General features: G+C 43.0%; 1 protein-coding gene and 1 non-coding gene across 2 annotated transcripts; one reads left to right on the forward strand and one right to left on the reverse strand.

The window, feature by feature from the left end:
* The first annotated feature begins 612 nt into the window (after positions 1-612).
* On the forward strand, positions 613-13,938 carry LOC110122531 (NBPF family member NBPF6-like protein). The gene is made up of 3 exons (XM_070467266.1): positions 613-736; positions 2,669-2,904; positions 13,551-13,938. Exons 1-3 carry the CDS (start codon positions 681-683, stop codon positions 13,670-13,672), a joined length of 414 nt encoding a protein of 137 aa, XP_070323367.1. The 5' UTR covers positions 613-680; the 3' UTR covers positions 13,673-13,938.
* A 6,474-nt stretch (positions 13,939-20,412) lies between these two features.
* TRNAN-GUU (transfer RNA asparagine (anticodon GUU)) lies at positions 20,413-20,486 on the reverse strand. The gene has a single exon. It is a non-coding gene; the product is annotated as a tRNA-Asn (tRNA).
* Positions 20,487-21,348: the final 862 nt, after the last annotated feature.

Genomic DNA, 21,348 nt, shown 5'->3' on the forward strand with positions numbered 1-21,348 from the left:
CAGCCCACCAGGCTCCTCTGTCCCTGGGATTCTCCAGACAAGAACACTGGAGCGGGTTGCCATTTCCTTGGCAAACACTGTGTATTAGTTTCCCCACCAACCTAACGCAGGACCTGTTAGCATTGAGCATGTCTTTCAGGTTTTTTCCCCTTCATGTGCATTTTTACACAGTTGTATCTAGATAAACTTTAAAATCTTGGAACTATTGAGGGATTATCGAAACTCTCAACATGGGAGGACTGTCAGCCCTACAGTTCTTGGAGGATTCCAAACACACAGGGAATTCCTACTCTGTGCCCAGGTTCATATTTTCCTTAAGAGGCTATGTGCTTTGGTAAAGTGGCCCAAGATTTGGAATCACAACTCAAGAGTATGTGAATTCTGACTTTGCTTCATTCCGGTTGAATCATTTTGAGTTATTTTACTCTCTACGAGGTTCTGTCTCCTCAGCTCTAACTTGGGGGGAATCAAATGCTAGTAGCTGGGAAAGCTGAGGAATCAGATGTGGGCTTCCCTGTGTGAAGCCTGGTACCCAGGTGACAACTGTCCTCGGGAGGCCCCTCCTCCTCCCCGGAAGGCTGGACCCCAGCAGCAGGGCCAGCTTCCCCTGAGACAGTGTCTCTGTTTCCCCAGAGTGTGAAGAGTACAAGGACCTCATTGAATCTGTGCTGGAGGAGGAAATGCCCTTTGAGGAGGGGAAGCTGGCAGAGAAGAGGAGACTGGCTACACGGCTTGGGTAAGGAGGAAGCTGTGTGGAAAGTGTGGAAAATGGGGAAGCCCAGGGCGGTAGAATAAAGAGAAAACTTGTGCAGGGAGAAGGGCAGAAATGTACACACAGGCACAGAACTAGACAAAGACAGCCTGCGGGGCTGTGGGAACTAATGGAGGACTCTCTGGATTCTCCCTGAAGTAATATATGAATAAAATGAGCTCACATGCTCATATTGGAATTCTGGCAATGTGGCTTGTGAATTAGCAATGGGCAAATGAACTCAATTTTCCATGAATCTCAGCGACCTCATCTGTGCAATAAAAATACTGACAGTGTCTGCCTCAGAGGGTTATGGAGATTAAATGCACGATGACCAATGGTTATAACCATTTCACACACATGTGGAGCTTTCAACAATATTAGCCATAATTATTATACCTGTTCTTGCTCTTTATAGGCCTAGTACTTATCATCTTTTTTTAAATATTAGATTTGGTTTTTATTGTAGAGCATACATGAGAACAAAGTGCTGACACAAAACTGCAAGTCACATTTGGGAAGTAAGCTAAAAAACCTGTAACTGTTTTAGTCATACAGTCCTGACTGGAGGAATCCATGGTGGCAAGAGAGCCCTGGCCCGTGAGAGGGGTTTCTTGATGGTGGCTGCCCCAGGATTTGCTGCCTCAGGCCTGGGCCTCTGTGAGACTAGGTCCCTGGCAGGTGGCAGCCTGGGGCCCAGGAGGACCTCTGCCCTTAAGGCTGGGCTTAGCCGTGGCTGGGAAGCGGCACTCCTAATTTCTAATGTCCCCAGGGACCTTTTATGATAGTGATGTTTCTCTTCCCCACCTTTGATTGATTGATTGATTTCTAAAAGTATCAGACTCTGTGGAGTGTTAGCTGGTAGGGCCATTGGGTAGACAGCTAATTGAGCAGCCATTGCCTGGAAAATGAATTATTAATTTGCAAGGCCCAGTACTGCCTATCCTTAGAGACTTTCATAGATAGGGTAGATTGAGGCATTGAGGGCATCTCCTCAACCGTGGTGAAAATGAAATCTGAGGCGCTCAGATGTGTACGAGCCACTAAGGCGGAGACGCTGACTGAGGAGGCCTCGGTCTGGAGACCCTGCTTCTCCCTGATCTCTGCCTTCCAGTCTTCTGACTCTTCATAGGAACTCTAAGGAACAGAGTTTTGAAAGACAATCTGTGGATGATTGCTTAGTGTTGAGGAGATTCAAGCATCACATGGGGTAGATGACTATTAATATCTAGTCCAGCATTAGGGTTATGTGGTTTTAAGTATTAACTGCTTGTCTCCTGAGGTATGTATACTCTGCTATGCGCTGTAAGCTGGGTCATATGGGCTGTCTCTAGCCTCACAGAGCTCACATTCTAGTTGGGAATCTATAAAAAGTATTTGTACAAAATTAGAAAACTGTGAAATCCCAGACAGAGTCATGTAATTGTTACTCAGAATTTTAATTACTCTTGAGTGCCTCCTTACCTGTTATAATAGCTTATCTTCATGTCATTCAGAGGAATGCTCTTCATCTTAACCCTCTCACTGATTTTTCTTTTCATTCTTTCAGTTAATAGCAGATGTACCTGTCCAACACTTCTGTACCTGGCTTCCCCACCCCCAATTGGCCACACTTTCTGTATAATGCTTGATGACGCATATGACATTAAAATGGATGTGGACTGAAGTGAGGAACTGAAGGGTTTTTTTTTTAAGTGAGGTTAATGAAAAAGAAGGAAACAATCCCAATACTATTTCCTCATTCCTTCTGTTACAGGCAAGTCACACAACTTGTGCAAGTATTCAAATAGGAAAATTCCTTACAAGTAATCGAAGACAGACCTCTGCTGACATTTCCATAACTTATCATTCATGACATTCACTTTTACATTTTACTCTTCTTTTTTTTTTTAATTTTACTTTTCTTTGCCACTTTAGGAGATATGATCCCCTGATTGAGGCTCAGGCCCGAGAACTGACCTGCTTACGCCAGAAGATACATGAAGGGAAAGGTGTCTGTCATCTGTTCACACAGCATGCAAAGAACACAATTAAGACTTTTGAGAGTTTCCTCAAGAGCACTGGCATGACCTACTACCAGAGACAGAGATACTGTGAGCTCCTGGCCCAAGGAAGCCAGCTGGCAGAGAGACTTGCCAGCAAACTCTCCACTGGTAAGTTATCTTATAGGCTCTGAGAACACTTAGCTCCTCCAGAGATCCTAACCTCACATGAGACTCCACACCTTCACAACTCCTTCAGTGACGTTGTAGCCAGGTGTGCTGTGGTTCTGTGGTGTTCTCAGCTACAGGACAGCTTCCCTGCTGGCTCAGCTGGTAAAGAACCTGCCTGCCAATGCAGGAGATACAGACATGGGTTTGCTCCCTGGGTCAGGAGGATCCCCTGGAGAAGGAAGTGGCAACCCACTCCAGAGTGAAGCTATCAGCTAGAAATACCTGGGCATCCAACCCTGGGCCCAAGGCAAGCCTCCACAGACATATTCCAAACAGGAGCCAATGTTGTCACTGGACTGACCCTTGTGGTTCTTATGATTGCAAGATACACCTCAGCTACAACCATCAGGGAACTTTGAAAAACATGAGGTATATCACTCACATTTCCCAGAGGGTACACGGCTCATGCACGGCTGCCCAGTGAGGTTAGGGTCTGGTTACCTGTAAAAGGAGGGAGACAGCTCAGGGCTGTGGTTCTGCCTAATTTGGGTCGAGGGTGGGGTGCCTAGGATTTCATAGGTTCACTCTTTACTGGTGATTAAAGTGCAGGAAAGAAAAACAAGGGGTCAGACATCAATGATCTAAATCAGCCAGGGATCTCTAAAACAAGAGAAACTTCAGACGTGGAGCACCTTGCCTCTTCATCTGGCCCTGTAGTTGCCCATGTGTTCCTTCGAGATAGCTGTCTTTGAAGTGGATGCCTTCAGAATCAGTAGCCTGATATCAGCACTTGGGGTACAATTTTAAAAGAAGAGGACTGTCAGGTGCTTACAGCACACCTGCTTCCCACCCTGTATTCTGGGGACCATACAATGGTACTCGAGAGTACAGTGGAGAATATATGGGGCTGGAGACCACATTGTTAAAACTGCTTTGATCACCATGGACTTTTGGAGCAGGAGTAGCAGCCATCCAATCATTTTTAGTTTTTAAGATACTTGATATGCAGTAAACTGACCCACTGTAGAATCAGTTCTGTGTGTTTTGAAAAATGCATACAGTGTTACATAAAAGTACCACCACAATTAAGATACAGAACAGTTCCATCATTTGTGAAAGTTCCCTTGTACCTCTTTGTAGTCAACTACTTCCTCCAAATCAAGTCCCTGCAACCACTGGATCTGTTTTTTTCCCCTTAAATTTCTTATAATCTCATGAACGTATCAGTAGTTTGTTCCTTTTTATTGATGAGTACTATTCCATTATAGAGATGTACCACTTTTTGTTTATCCAGTCATCCACTGAAGGACATTTAGATTGTTTTCAGTTTGGGGTGATTATGATTCATAGTTGTTAAGATTCACATACAGATTTTTGTGTGAAAATACTTTTTCACTTCACTTTGCTTGGATAAATATCTTGGAGTAGGATTGCTGAGTCACATGGTGAATGTGTGTGTGTGTGTGTGTGTGTGTGTGTGTGTTAGTCACTCAGTCATATCTGACTCTCTGTGAGTCCATGGACTGTATAGCCTGCCAGGTTCCTCTGTCCATGGAATTCTCTAGGCAAGAATATTGGAGTGGGGGGGAGGAGCCAAGATGGCGGAGGAATAGGATGGAGAGATCACTTTCTCTCCTACAAATTCATCAAAAGAACATTTGAATGCTGAGCAAATTTCACAAAAGAACTTCTGATCACTAGCAGAGGACATCAGGCGCCCAGAAAAGCAGCCCATTGTCTTCGAAGGGAGGTAGGACAAAATATAAACGACAATAAGGGAGTCGAAAGAGCTACGGACGGAGACCCGTCCCGGGAAGGGAGTCTTAATAGAGGAAGTTTCCAATCACCAGGAAACCCTCTCACTGGCGGGACTGGGGGAAGTTTTCGGCACTGTAACTGGGAGGAAAAATTAAACAAGGCCCACAGATTACGTGCCTAAAAGCAACTCCCAGCAGAAAAGTACCCCAGACGCCCGTACCCGCCAGCAACAAGCGGGGCGGAACGGAGAGGAGCGGGCGGCATTGCTTGGGGTGAGGTCCAGCCCGAAGACCCTGAGAGCAATCGGAGGGAGCTTTTTTAAACTGTGGGATAGCAAGGGTCAAAATTAACCGGCCCGAACACACTGCCGGCGGTTCGCAAAACCAAGGGACTGAGAATCTCCAGAGAAGAGCCGGCCCATCCCCGCTGGAGGTAGGAGGCAGGGGGGAGGGGAAAAGGGCAAACTCAGCCCCTGAGAAGCCACCCCCTCCCACACTGCAAACAGGCCCCGGGTTCTAGCTAAAGACTTCCTGAGACCCGACTGGCGGTGCGTGCTGGGGCCACGGAGGGAAAAAGCGCGCCGTACCCGGGGAGAGAGGGCGCCCAAGCCTCTGGCTGCCTGGGCCGCTCGCTGCGGAGGGAAAAAGCGTGCCGCACCCGGGAGAGTACGCCCAAGCCTCTGGCTGCCTGGGCCGCTCGCTGCGGAGGGAAAAGGCGCGCCGCACCTAGGGAGAATACGCCCAAGCCTCTGGCTGCCTAGGCCGCTCGCCGCGGAGGGATAAGGCGTACTGCACCCGGGAGAGTGAGCCCAAGCCTCTGGCTGCCTGAACCGCCCAGGCCGGGGAAGACACAAAACGCAGGAGCAACCGAATCTGCGCTTTTGTGGAGTACCCGAAGGCTGGAACCGCACTCAACGCAGGGCCCGCTCCATGTGGAGCAGCCGGGAGCCTGAGCAGTGTAGACGGCGAAAGCACAGACACCCGTGAGCGGGGCAAACCCAGTGTGGCCGGAACACGGTGAGCGCTATCCACACAGAGCGGTATCTGTCTGCAGCGCCCCGCCCTCCCTGTAGCAGGACTGAACTGAACTAGAGAACCTAAATAAGAGATCACCTCCGCCCGCCTGTGTCAGGGCGGAAATTAGACACCAAAGAGACAGCAAACAGAAGCCAAATAAACAAAGGGAACCGCTTCAGAAAGGACCGGTGCAACAGATTAAAATCCCTGAAGGTAACACCGGCTACAAGGGAAGGGACCTACAGGTATCAAGAAGTGTAAGCTGGAAAGAGGAGCTATCTGAAATTGAACTGAACCTACGCTGACCGCAACAACCTCAGAGAAATTCCTAGATATATATGTACATTTTTTTTTTAATTAAAAAAAAAAAAATTTTTTTTTCCTTTCCCTTTTTTTTTTTTTTTAATTTTTTATTTTTTCTCTTTCATTTTCTTTTATAATTCCCTATTACTCCCCCATTACTCCTCAACTTTCATTTTCATATATATTTTTACGATTTTTTTATTTGGGGGAAAAAAAAATTTTTTTTCTCTTTTCTTTTTTTTTTTTTTCTTTTTCTTGTTTTTCTCTCCTATTTCCTTTTAGAGTCCTCTAATACTCCTCTATTATTCCTTAACTTTCATTTTCATTTCACTATAGCCACACAAAAAAAAAAAAAGAGAGAGAGAGAGAAACCCTATTTTTAAACTGAACTTCATATACAGTTCTAAATTTTTTTGTGTTTTTGTTTTTAAATATTGTATTTCAAAGAGTCTAACCTCTACACTAGATTTTCAATCTTTGTTATTCTCCCTCAGAACACCTCTACTTCCTCCATTCCCCTTCTCTTCCCAATCCAACTCTGTGAATCTTTGTGGGTGTCTGGGCTACAGAGAACACTTTGGGAACAGATAACTGCGTAGATCTGTCTCTCTCCTCTTGAGTCCCCTTTTTCTCCTCCTGCTCACCTCTATCTCCTTCCTCCCTCTCCTATTCTTCATGTAACTCTGTGAACCTCTCTGGTTGTCTCTCACGGTGGAGAATCTTTTCACCATTAACCTAGAAGTTTTATTATCAGTACTGTATAGTTGGAGAAGCCTTGAGACTATTAGAAGAATAAAACTGAAATCCAGAGGCAGGAGAATTGAGCCCAAATCCTGAGAAAACCAGAAAACTCCTGACCACACGGAACATTAAGGAATAAGAGACCATCCCAAAGCTTCCATACCTACACCAAAACCAACCACCACCCAAGAGCTAATAAGCTCCAGTACAAGACATACCACGCAAATTCTTTAGCAACGCAGGAACATAGTCCTGAGTGTCAACATACAGGCTCTCCAAAGTCACACCTAACACAGAGACCCATCGCAAAGCTCATTACTGGACACTCCATTGCACTCCAGAGAGAAGAAATCCAATTCCACGCACCAGAACGCTGACACAAGCTTCCCTAACCAGGAAACCTTGACAAACCAATCGTCCAACCGCACCCACTGGGCGAAACCTCCACAATAAAAAAGAACCTCAGACCACAAGAATACAGAAAGCCCACTCCAGACACAGCAATCTAAACATGATGAAAAGGCAGAGAAATACCCAACACCTAAAGGAACATGAAAAAAGCCCACCAAGTCAAACAAAAGAGGAGGAAATAGGGAATCTACCTGAAAAAGAATTTAGAATAATGATAATAAAAATGATCCAAAATCTTGAAAACAAAATGGAGTTACAAATAAATAGCCTGGAGACAAAGATTGAGAAGATGCAAGAAATGTTTAACAAGGACCTAGAAGAAATAAAAAAAAATCAATTAAAAATTAATAATGAAATAAATGAGATCAAAAACACTCTGGAGGGAACCATGAGTAGAATAACAGAGGCAGAAGATAGGATAAGTGACTTAGAAGATAAAATGGTGGAAATAAATGAAGCAGAGAGGAAAAAAGAAAAAAGAATCAAAAAAAATGAGGACAACCTCAGGGACCTCTGGGACTATGTGAAACGCCCCAACATTCGAATCATAGGAGTCCCAGAAGAAGAAGACAAAAAGAAAGGCCATGAGAAGATACTCGAGGAGATAATTGCTGAAAACTTCCCTAAAATGGGGAAGGAAATAGCCAACCAAGTTCAAGAAACCCAGAGAGTCCCAAACAGGATAAACCCAAGGCGAAACACCCCAAGACACATATTAATCAAATTAACAAAGATCAAACACAAAGAACAAATATTAAAAGCAGCAAGGGAGAAACAACAAATAACACACAAAGGGATTCCCATAAGGATAACAGCTGATCTATCAATAGAAACCCTTCAGGCCAGAAGGGAATGGCAGGACATACTTAAAGTAATGAAAGAGAATAACCTACAACCTAGATTACTATACCCAGCAAGGATCTCATTCAGATATGAAGGAGAACTCAAAAGCTTTACAGACAAGCAAAAGCTGAGAGAATTCACCACCACCAAACCAGCTCTTCAACAAATACTAAAGGATCTTCTCTAGACAGGAAACGCAGAAAGGTGGTATAAAAGTGAACCCCAAACAACAAAATAAATGGCAACGGGACCATACCTATCAATAATTACCTTAAATGTAAATGGGTTGAATGCCCCAACCAAAAGACAAAGGCTGGCTGAATGGATACAAAAGCAAGACCCCTATATATGCTGTCTACAAGAGACCCACCTCAAAGCAAGGGACACATACAGACTAAAAGTGAAGGGCTGGAAAAAAATATTCCACGCAAACGGAGACCAAAAGAAAGCAGGAGTCGCAATACTCATATCAGATAAAATAGACTTTCAAATTAAGTCTGTGAAAAGAGACAAAGATGGACACTACATAATGATCAAAGGATCAATCCAAGAAGAAGATATAACAATTATAAATATATATGCACCCAACATAGGAGCACCGCAATATGTAAGGCAAACGCTAACGAGTATGAAAGAGGAAATTAATAGTAACACAATAATAGTAGGAGACTTTAATACCCCACTCACAACTATGGATAGATCAACTAAACAGAAAATGAACAAGGAAACACAAACTTTAACGGACACAATGGACCAGCTAGACCTAATTGACATCTATAGGACGTTTCACCCCAAAACAATCAACTTCACCTTTTTCTCAAGTGCACACGGAACCTTCTCCAGAATAGATCACATCCTGGGCCATAAATCTAGTCTTGGTAAATTCAAAAAGACTGAAATCATTCCAGTCATCTTTTCTGACCACAGTGCAGTAAGATTAGATCTCAATTACAGGAAAAAAATTATTAAAAATTCAAACATATGGAGGCTAAACAACACGCTTCTGAATAACCAACAAATCATAGAAGAAATCAAAAAAGAAATCAAAATATGCATAGAAATGAATGAAAATGATAACACAACAACCCAAAACCTATGGGACACTGTAAAAGCAGTGCTAAGGGGAAGATTCATAGCATTACAGGCCTACCTCAAGAAACAAGAAAAAAGTCAAATAAATAACCTAACTCTACACCTAAAGCAACTAGAGGAAGAAGAAATGAAGAACCCCAGGGTTAGTAGAAGGAAAGAAATCTTAAAAATTAGGGCAGAAATAAATGCAAAAGAAACTAAAGAGACCATAGCAAAAATTAACAAAGCTAAAAGCTGGTTTTTTGAAAAAATTAACAAAATTGACAAACCATTAGCAAGACTCATTAAGAAACAAAGGGAGAAGAACCAAATTAACAAAATTAGAAATGAAAATGGAGAGATCACAACAGACAACACTGAAATACAAAGGATCATAAGAGACTACTATCAGCAGCTCTATGCCAATAAAATGGACAACTTGGAAGAAATGGACAAGTTCTTAGAGAAGTATAACTTTCCAAAACTGAACCAGGAAGAAATAGAAGATCTTAACAAAACCATCACAAGCAAGGAAATCGAAACTGTAATCAGAAATCTTCCAGCAAACAAAAGCCCAGGACCAGATGGCTTCACAGCTGAATTCTACCAAAAATTTAGAGAAGAGCTAACACCTATCTTACTCAAACTCTTCCAGAAAATTGCAGAAGAAGGTAGACTTCCAAACTCATTCTATGAGGCCACCATCACCCTAATTCCAAAACCAGACAAAGATGCCACAAAAAAAGAAAACTACAGGCCAATATCGCTGATGAACATAGATGCAAAAATCCTTAACAAAATTCTAGCAAACAGAATCCAACAACATATTAAAAAAATCATTCATCATGACCAAGTGGGCTTTATCCCAGGAATGCAAGGATTCTTTAATATCCGCAAATCAATCAATGTAATACACCACATTAACAAATTGAAAGATAAAAACCATATGATTATCTCAATAGATGCAGAAAAAGCCTTTGACAAAATTCAACATCCATTTATGATTAAAACTCTCCAGAAAGCAGGAATAGAAGGAACATACCTCAACATAATAAAAGCTATATATGACAAACCCACAGCAAGCATCACCCTCAATGGTGAAAAATTGAAAGCATTTCCCCTGAAATCAGGAACAAGACAAGGGTGCCCACTCTCACCACTACTATTCAACATAGTTTTGGAAGTGTTGGCCACAGCAATCAGGGCAGAAAAAGAAGTAAAAGGAATCCAGATAGGAAAAGAAGAAGTGAAACTCTCGCTGTTTGCAGATGACATGATCCTCTACATAGAAAACCCTAAAGACTCTACCAGAAAATTACTAGAGCTAATCAACAAATACAGTAAAGTTGCAGGATATAAAATTAACACACAGAAATCTCTTGCATTCCTATACACTAATAATGAGAAAACAGAAAGAGAAATTAAGGAAACAATACCATTCACCATTGCAACAAAAAGAATAAAATACTTAGGAGTATATCTACCTAAAGGAACAAAAGACCTATACATAGAAAACTACAAAACACTGATGAAAGAAATCAAAGAGGACACAAATAGATGGAGAAATATACCGTGTTCATGGATTGGAAGAATCAATATTGTCAAAATGGCTATACTACCTAAAGTAATCTATAGATTCAATGCAATCCCTATCAAACTACCAACGGTATTTTTCACAGAACTAGAACAAATAATTTCACAATTTGTATGGAAATACAAAAAACCTCGAATAGCCAAAGTAATCCTGAGAAAGAAGAATGGAACTGGTGGAATCAATCTGCCTGACTTCAGACTCTACTACAAAGCCACAGTCATCAAGACAGTATGGTACTGGCACAAAGACAGAAATATAGATCAATGGAACAGAATAGAAAGCCCAGAGATAAATCCACGAACCTATGGTCACCTTATCTTCGACAAAGGAGGCAAGGATAGACAATGGAAAAAAGATAACCTCTTTAACAAGTGGTGCTGGGAAAACTGGTCAACCACCTGTAAAAGAATGAAACTAGAACACTTTCTAACACCATACACAAAAATAAACTCAAAAATGGATTAAAGATCTAAATGTAAGACCAGAAACTATCAAACTCCTAGAGGAGAACATAGGCAAAACACTCTCCGACATAAATCACAGCAGGATCCTCTATGACCCACATCCCAGAATTTCAGAAATAAAAGCAAAAATAAACAAATGGGACCTAATGAAACTTAAAAGCTTTTGCACAACAAAGGAAACTATAAGCAAGGTGAAAAGACAGCCCTCAGATTGGGAGAAAATAATAGCAAACGAAGCAACAGACAAAGGATTAATCTCAAAAATATACAAGCAACTCCTCCAGCTCAACTCCAGAAAAATAAATGACCCAATCAAAAAATGGGCCAAAGAACTCAACAGACATTTCTCCAAGGAAGACATACAGATGGCTAACAAACACATGAAAAGATGCTCAACATCACTCATTATCAGAGAAATGCAAATCAAAACCACAATGAGGTACCATTATACGCCAGTCAGGATGGCTGCTATCCAAAAGTCTACAAGCAATAAATGCTGGAGAGGGTGTGGAGAAAAGGGAACCCTCTTACACTGTTGGTGGGAATGCAAATTAGTACAGCCACTATGGAAAACAGTGTGGAGATTTCTTAAAAAGCTGGAAATAGAACTTCCATGTGACCCAGCAATCCCACTTCTGGGCATACACACCAAGGAAACCAGATCTGAAAGAGACACGTGCACCCCAATGTTCATCGCAGCACTGTTTATAATAGCCAGGACATGGAAGCAACCCAGATGCCCATCAGCAGACAAATGGATGAGGAAGCTGTGGTACATATACACCATGGATTATTACTCAGCCATTAAAAAGAACTCATTTGAATCAGTTCTAATGAGATGGATGAAACTGGAGCCCATTATACAGAGCGAAGTAAGCCAGAAAGATAAAGACCATTACAGTATACTAACACATATATATGGACTTTAGAAAGATGGTAACGATAACCCTATATGCAAAACAGAAAAAGAGACTCAGATGTATAGAACAGACTTGTGGACTCTGGGAGAAGGCGAGGGTGGGATGTTTCAAGAGAAGAGCATTGAAACATGTATATTATCTAGGGTAAAACAGATAACCAGCCCAGGTTGGGTACATGAGACAAGTGCTCGGGCCTGGTGCACTGGGAAGACCCAGAGGGATCGGGTGGAGAGGGAGGTGGGAGGGGGGACTGGGATGGGGAATACATGTAAATCCATGGCTAATTCATTTCAATGTATAACAAAAACTACTGTAATGATGTAAAGTAATTAGCCTCCAACTAATAAAAATAAATGGAAAAAAAAAAAGAAATTACAAGGGTTTTCAGAGTTCAATGCCAGAAACAGGGATGAAGACCAAGTGTGTATTTCTTATTACAAATCACAGGGCACTGATAGTGTCTGAGGATGCTCCTGGTTTCACAACAGCACCCTCTTTATATTTAAAAAGGATAGGACATGGGTTTAGGAGCCAGATTTCCATTTAAAACAGCCTCTCTTTCCTAGAACAAGCTACCTTTTTTTTGACATGTACACACTACTTTATTTATTTACGGCTGCACTGTGTCTGTGTTGCTACATGCCGGCTTTCTCTAATTGTGGTGCACGGGCATTTCATTGCAGTGGCTTCTCTTGTTGCAGACCACATGTTCTAGGAGCACAGGCGTCAGTAGTTGCAGCTCCAGGCTCAGTAGTTGCAGCTTGCTGACTCTAGGGCGCATGGGCCTCAGGAGTTGCAGCATAAGGGCTCATTAGTTGTGGCTCGAGGGCCCTAGTGCGTGCAGGCTTCAGTAGTTGTAGCTTGAGGGCTCTAGAGCATGGGTCCGTACCTGTGATGACCCGGGGCAGTTGCTTCCTGGCATATGGATCCCAGACCAGGGATGGAACCCACGTCCTGTCCACTGGCAGGCAGGTTCTTATCTATTGCGCCACTAGGGAAGTCCTAGAACAGACTGTTTCTGAATGTGCATGCTTGAAGCTAGGCACCTCTCTCCTGAGAGGTGTGAAAGGTCTTCCTTTTTTCTCCACAAGAGTAGAATGGAGAGTAAACTGATGCTGAGCAGGGTGACGGGGTGGTTAGGGGTGGGGAGGTGGAGGTAGTGGGGTGGTAGGGGGTGGGGGTGGGGATCTGGCTAAACCACATGCAGCAGTTTTGAGCAGGGCCAGCAGTGTTTTGGGGTGGTGGAGTCCTATGTTCCACACCACAGGGCAGATGGTATATTTCAGAGGGCTTTCCCCTCTCATCTGCTAGCACAGCTTTCTCTTTCCAGATTGTAGCTGACTGCCACAGTTTATCCTCGTAATACATTCAGGTGGCACATGCCATCTTTCCTCTCTTAGCTCTCACTGCAACCTCAGTTAGGTATCGGTAGAATCTGATAGAAAATCCTCACTTTTGTTTTGGTTTTGTTTTCTGTTTCAAAACATGCTGGAACTGTGTGAAAATGTTTGTCTTATTTCAACAGAGCATAGTCCCCAGTTGATGAGAAAAACAACAAAACAAGCAAAGTCCAAATCTGAGAGGAACAGCAAGATTTCACACTACTTTAGATTTTTACTCCAGTTTGCAGAAGTCTCAGCCCTTTAGCCCACAAATATAACTGCCCAAGGGACACCAATGCCTAGATTCACAGCTAATCTTGAGAAAAATTTTTTCTCACCCTTTTCCCTCCCATGTTCCTCCTGTGGATAACTAGAGTCAGCAGCAGCTGGACGAAAATGGCAAGGACTTGGATGAAGAATATGTCAGAATAATGTCACTGCAGACCATTCATCAGCTCTTCAGTACGTGTCCCTTTTCCTGGGAAGTTGGGGGTTTATAAAGATCCTAAAATAAAGCTTATTTTATATGCATACTGTTGGCTATCATCTTTTTGTAAAAATCAAAATTATAAAACTTTCTTTCTTCAGCCTAAAGCAAAGAACTCAAACATTAATGTGCCCACTACATTTATACCCCAGAGTGATAGAAACCAAGGCTGAATGCATACTTCATCCCAAAATTACATGTTATTGAGCACCCGATATTACAAGTGAGTTGGACTATAAGGAAGGCTGAGCATGGAAGAATTGATGCTTTTGAACTGTGGTGTTGGAGAAGACTCTTGAGAGTCCCTTGGACTGCAAGGAGATGCAACCAGTCCATCCTAAAGGAGATTAGTTCTGGGTGTTCACTGGAAGGACTGATGAAGCTGAAACTCCAATACTTTGGCCACTTGATGTGAAGAGCTGACTCATTTGAAAAGACCCTGATGCTGGGAAAGATTGAGGGCAGGAGGAGAAGGGGATGACAGAGGATGAGGTGGTTGAATGGCATCACCGACTCAATGGACATGAGTTTGGGTGAACTCCGGAGGTGGTGATAGTCAGGGAACTGGCGTGCTGAAGTTTGTGGGGTTCGCAAAGAGTTGGACACAACTGAGCGACTGAACTGAACTCAATATTACATGGAAATATTCATTGGGTCCAACTGTCTGGGAACCAAGGTACTCAGGCAAAAATTTCTGCCCCCCATGTTGCGCATCTGCAAGCAGAGCAGCAGTCTCATACCTATCCACCCGACGGGGGACCCAAGGACACAATGATAGAATTTCTGCCGGAGAAGGATCCTGAGAGTCTGCTGTTCACTGCTGGACTTCAGCAAATTTTAGGACCCACAGAGAGAGAGCTAACATACCTAGATGGAATTACTGTGGCTGAGTCACTTCAGTCGCATTACAAAAGGGAAAGCATCATACACAAAAGGGAAGCATCTTGTCCTGTGGTGGGAGGGTGAAGAGAGCTGGTGGGCCATGAGTCAAGGAGAGGGGAAAATTTCTGCAGAAAAATCAGCTGGTATGGGGGTTTCCTTGAGCGCGGGGTAGCTCTTCTCGTCTGCCGCCCCTGACTTCTGAGGCGGGGTAGCTCCTCTCTGCGTGCAGCGCGCTCCCAACCAGTCCATCCTAAAGGAAATCAGTCCTGGGTGTTCATTGGAAGGACTGATGTTAAAGCTGAAACTCCAATACTTTGGCCACCTGATACGAAGAGCTGACTCATTGGAAAAGACCCTGATGTTGGGAAAGATTGAGGGGAGGAGGATAAGGGGACGACAGAGGATGAGATGGTTGAATGGCATCACCGACACGATGGACATGGGTTTGGGTGGACTCCGGGAGCTGGTGATGGACAGGGAGGCCTGCCGTGCTGCGGTTCATGGGCTCGCAAAGAGTCGGACACATACTGAGCGGTTGAACTGACAGACTGACTGATGGGGGTTTCCTTGTGTGTGAGTCATTGTTTTCCTCTTGCTGCCTTTAGAATTCTGTCTTTGTCTTTCACTTCTCCGTTTTAATGATGATATGTCTTGGTGTTGGTCTGTTTGGGCTCATCTTATTTGGGACTTCCGTGCTTCCTGTGCCTGGATATCTGTTTTCTTCTTCAGATTCGGGAAAATTTCAGTCGTTATTTCTTCAAATACATTTTTGACTCTTCTCTCTCTTCTCCTTCACAGATCCCTGAACTTCCTTGCTGAAATTTAAATCAGGGGAAAATTAAAAAGGAGATAAGTTAGTGGTCTCTGTGCCAGGTATAAGGAAAAAAAATTAAGTTGACAATAAGGATAAACCTTGAATACTTTTAAAAACTTGAAAGACTTCTAAAAATTGACATATAATGGCATGGAAAATATTTATGTTATATTTCTAGAGATGACTCCTTTTATGCATCACACTGGTTTAATAATTTTGGTCTAAAAATTATTTTTACTGTCTTTCAGATTTCTCTAATAATGTAGAAAATATTGGTTGCAGAGTATTCTAGTTAATACATGCCTTGGATTTATGTTCTCTTCAAAATCCTCATGACACTGAATTGCCTAAGCTCCTTTTTCTGGTTCTACTGATCCAATAAAAGAACTTTCATTTCAATACATATTTAAGTTTATAACATTTAAAATTATGTGTTTCAGTAAGTTAAATATACCATCTAATAGCTATTAAATAGAAACTTACTTTTATAATTCTAGAAATCATTGTTATCATTATTCCACTTATAGGTTGGGGGTGAATGTCTTTCGGTATTATTCAGTATATTAATCCAGCATGCATTTCTCTATTATGATTCAGCTCAAGTTGCATTTTTAAGATCTATCATTATCTTTAAGTGCCTAGACTGACACTAAATTAATTAATGTATAATTTTGCCTGGAGAATTTCTAATTAAGGTGGAAATAACAAAACCTTGTTTCTACATAATGCTCATGCATATTTTTATAGACTACAGAGTGGCCATAGATTAACAGGTTAAAAGGGGGTGTGGGTACAGGTTCAAAGGAGGACGTTGGTGGACACAGCCATCACGTCATTTGAAGAAGTGTAAAACACGTGGAATACGTGGGGAGTTTTTAATCTTAGTTACCTCCCTCCTAGATCTGGATTCGTCCATTTTTCCGTTGTTCCTTATGCTTCTTTTGTCTCAAACACTGCTACTGCCCCTAGGCCCAGGTGGGCAGAGGAGCCAGGAACCACAGGCCTGGAACTAGTTGTGCTCCCACAGCCCTGACACTTTCTCATGCCTCCAGAAGGGGGCGCCACAGGCAGAGATTGGGTTTGCTGAGGATGCAGCATCTCTCCTGGAGCAGGGCCTGACACCAAGTACGTGCTCAGTGATTGAAGGAATTCTAAGGCAAGATCCTAGAAAGCTGAAGAGGAGGAAAAGAATGTGGGTGGATGGGGCAGTTGAGTGTGTGAGGGACAGAGACAGATAAGAATATACATGAAGAGGGTAGAAAGAATGTTCAAGCACTGGTTATAAAAGCCTAGGAGTTCGTGTATGCTTGTGAAATTCAGCAGAAGAACCAAGAGAGGGAGGGCCAACAACTCTTGGTATCCAGGTCTGCACAAGAAGCATTGGCAGGTGCAGGGTTCTGTTGCTTCCAACGTTTGGTCTCAAATGGAACAAGTTTGTTTTTTTTTTTTTTTGTTTTTTGAGAAATAACCAAGCACTGTCAAGGAATCATACAGAGAGAGCTATTGGATTACTAACCCAACTTTGGGTAGGAAGGTGACCAGTCCATAGATGGTGAGCATCCAAGAAGGCAAAAGTGCAATTCACAAATGGAAGGGAAGATGAATAAATATCTGGCACCAGTGATTATTCCCCTCGAATTGATCAGCTATTTGGCAGAAAGGAACCCAGGGTCATTCTGGTCAGTCTTTTCTGGACCCAGTTAAGTAGGTCACCATCAAAACCAATAACAACGATTGAAAGACTTTCTAAACATTTTGGAAGTTATTAGCTGGACATATGCAATACAGTATCTCTGAGTAATGTCTACATTGTCCTTCTGTCTGTCATACCTCCTGCTTAGTTGAGTCAGGAGGCCAACACCCCTTATAAGAGTGTCAGATAGATGTAGAGAAAGCTTGTTGTACTAGAAAAAATATGAAGAAAAAGGACTTTTCATAGAGTTGGACAAATACACTGGTCTATAAAAATGGCACATCTCCTTCAGAAGTCAAACTGGGAACACATGAAGAGATGCTTTCAGCTTCTGGTAAAGGCGGAGTGACAGAAATAAGACTGGCCTTTCTGCCCAAAAACTCACCCTACCCTTCTCCCCTGTCCCTCCCAAAAAGAAAAAGATAAAAGGCATAAAATATCAGTTTTCAAGACACTGGAAATCAGGCAGTGAGAGATGAGAAACAATCAAGGGGAGCCCTACCTTGGGCCCAGCTTACTGCTTCCAGGGTTTCCAGGCTGAGCACAAGGAGGGGATCTGAGGCCAACTCCTTGGATTGTGGAGATGCTGCTGAGTGTCCATGGAGAGCAAGGCAGCTAGAGTTCATAGGACACATTTAGTGATGAGAGAGATGAACAGAGAGAACCCAGGCATTTGGAAAGCGTTTCTTTCAGGTAGTCAGCTGAGTTCTGATATGAGCATGTTTGTGGAGAAATGCCTGAGATGAAAAAAAGAAACCTTGGAAAAGATCATGGGACAGTGCCTGGTATTCAGATGGTACAGGCAATTGTACTCGCTCCCCAAGCCAGACGAGACTACTCACAAGGGTCATTGAGAAGAACACTCAAAGAAGATTGTGCCTTACCACTTGGATTAATCAGCCTTAGAGTGATTTATCTTAAAAAAAAATCATAAAAGCCAGATTCAAAGAAATCAAACTGTTTACAAGTCACTTAATTCTATGCCAGAGCAAAATTCAAGAAGATTTATAGGAATACCAAAATAATCGGTACGTAGGAAGGTAAAGTTTGGCAATATCTGGCATCCAATCAAAGAATGTTAGGCATGCAAAGAGGCAAGAAAACGTGACATAAGGATAAGAATAGTGAACCAAAACTGAACCAGAACTGATGCAATGTTAAAATCAACAGAGAGGACTTTAGAACTGTTATCATGACTGCATTACAAATGTCCAAAGAATTGTAGAAATGTGGAACATATAAAAATGGCCAAAATAAAACTTTAGAGATGAACAAAAACTATAACTTCTGATATAATAAAGTCACCAAATGGAATTAAAAGGACATGACTAACTGAAAACATCTGAAATGAAAAATCACAGTTTAATATTTAATGCATAGTATCATTGAATGTTAGGACAATTTTAAGAGGCCTACCATGGGAGTGTTTGAAGCTCCTGAACAGAGCAGAATGATTTTTGAAGAAAAAAGAAAATATTCTAATTTTAGTGAGAATTATAAAGCCACTGATCCAAGGAGGCAAGTACAATCGCCTATACCGTGTGAATACCAGGCACTGTCCCATGATCTTTTCCAAGGTTTCTTTTTTTCGTCTCGGGCATTTCTCCACAAACATGCTCATATCAGAACTCCGCTGACTACCTGGAAGAAACCCTTTCCAAATGTCTGGGTTCTCTGTTTTCATCTCTCTCATCACTAAAGCACAAGGAATATGAAACAACCACACCTAATACTTTACTATTAAACTGCTTAAATCCATAGAAAAAGAAAAAAATCTCTAAAGCAGCCAAAGCAATACGGTGTGGTAGATTTAGAAAACAAAAATAAAGGCAGTAGAGCAACATCTTTAAAAAACTGAGAGAAAAAAGAAAGTCGACAGGCAGTTCTATTAATCTTCCCTCATGAAATATCTTTCAAAAATAAAAGATATGATGAATAATGTCACTTACAGACATACAAATGCTGAAAGACTCATCACCAGAAGATCCACAACATAAGAAATGTTAAGGGAGTCCTCCAGGAAGAAGGAGGCCCGCACCAGACAGAATTCTGGATGTGTATAAAGGAGTCAAAGGCAAAATATGGTATCTGCATGGAAAATATATGATTATTTCTTATCAAGAAAATCTCTTTAAAAATACGGGATAGTTTAAAGAAAAATGATAACCTTGGATTTGGGGTTTATAATACATGTGAAGTAAAATGCATGACAATGATAGCATAAAGGCAGGTAATGGAGAAATGTGAAGAGGTGTGATCACTTGAGGGCAAACTGTGGTAAGTTACAGATGTCTGCTCTAAAGCCTAAAGCAGCCACTGAAACAACAGAAGAGTTATAGCTAATAAGCCAAGGAAGGTTAGAGAATGGAACCATAGGTAAAACCATGTAAACTCTCTTATAGAACAATTGTCCTTCTGGCACTCTACCCATATGCCTGTGTACAAGAATTATGACTGCAGTACTGTTTGTAATAATAAAAGCACAGAAGCAAATTAATTTCAAAGACTTGCTCCTGCTAAATTACTTCAGCCATGCTCGACTCTTTTCACACCTATGGACAGTAGTCCGCTAGGCTCCTCGGTCAATGGGATTCTGCAGGCAAGAGTACCGGAATGAGTTGCCATTCCCCAAGGCAGGGATCGAACCCGCCTCTCTTTATGTCTCTTGCGGTAGGCAGGCGGGTTCTTTACCACAAGCACCATCTGGGAAGCCCTCAAAAAAACCATACCTTCCCTGACTGGGAATCAAACCTGGGCCACAGCGGTGAAAGTGACAAATCCTAGTCCCCAGACAACCAGGGGACCCTACTGTAAGCGGGGGTCAATAAATACTAGTATAAACAATAGATGAAACCTCACTGTTAAAAGGAACTCAGAGGGTAACGATGACATGTTGACTCTCCTCTCCTTTCGAGAAATCCTGGATTCCAAATGAACTGTTTTCTTCAGGGGTTCTCTTGTGAGGATAACATCAGCAGTGAACTTGACTTAGGTTCCTCTGTTGTGGACAAGATATCCGTGACAAGAAGGCGAGGCCTTCCTCCATGTTTACGTAGAAAGGATGAATTAATAACCAGAAATAAGAGCGAACCCTTAAACTATATATTCCAAAAACATCATAGAGGTAGTCGTCCCTGGGTGGGCTCGAACCACCAACCTTTCGGTTAACAGCCGAACGCGCTAACCGATTGCGCCACAGAGACCCGAGGGGTGCTGAGGAGTAACTGATGCTTCCATTCCGGGAGCAGCCTCTCGCCTTTCTCAGGGCAGCGGCTCCAGTTCCTAGCCTCAGACAACCGGAGAGGTGGAGTCGATGCAGCGTGTTCGTTCCCGCGGGGGAGCCTGGCGTCAGGCCAGCTCAAAAGTAGAAGGGCAGCCGAGCTTCGCCGCCGCTCCTTGCTCCCCACCCGCAGCAGATGCAGCGCCCCGGAGACGCCCCGAGCCTGAGCCGAGGGGGTGCCGAGGGGGTGCCGAGGGGGTCCCGAGGGAAGCTGACCCCCGCCCCCACCCCCTCGGTGGGCTCTGGGACGGCTCCGTGTTTGCTCCGCGTTCACTCGACCATAGGAGAAGACAATGGCACCCCACTCCAGTACTCTTGCCTGGCAAATCCCATGGACGCGGGAGCCTGGTAGGCTGCAGTCCATGGGGTCGCTAAGAGTCAGACACGACTGAGCGACTTCACTTTCACTTTTCACTTTCATGCACTGGAGAAGGAAATGGCAACCCACTCCATTGTTCTTGCCTGGAGACCCCCAGGGATGGGGGAGCCTGGTGGGCTGCTGTCTATGGGGTCGCAAAGAGTCGGACACGACTGAAGCGGCTCAGCAGCAGCAGCAGCACTCGACCATCTTCGCCTCTGGGCAGCTCTTTAGTAGATGTGGTCGGTTTGCCTGCAGCAAGAAAGAGATCAGGTCTAAAGAGGAAACGTGAAAAGGTGCGAGAGCAGCTGGCAAAAAGCATGGATGACAACCCAGGAAGCCTGTGAGGCACAGGCTGTATCCTGAGAGATAAAAATTGTTTTTAAGTAGCTGAATAGGGAGGCAGAACCAGAGAAGGGCATGAAGG

This window comes from Odocoileus virginianus, chromosome 5 (assembly GCF_023699985.2).
Source record: "Odocoileus virginianus isolate 20LAN1187 ecotype Illinois chromosome 5, Ovbor_1.2, whole genome shotgun sequence".
Taxonomy (NCBI): Eukaryota; Metazoa; Chordata; class Mammalia; order Artiodactyla; family Cervidae; genus Odocoileus; species Odocoileus virginianus.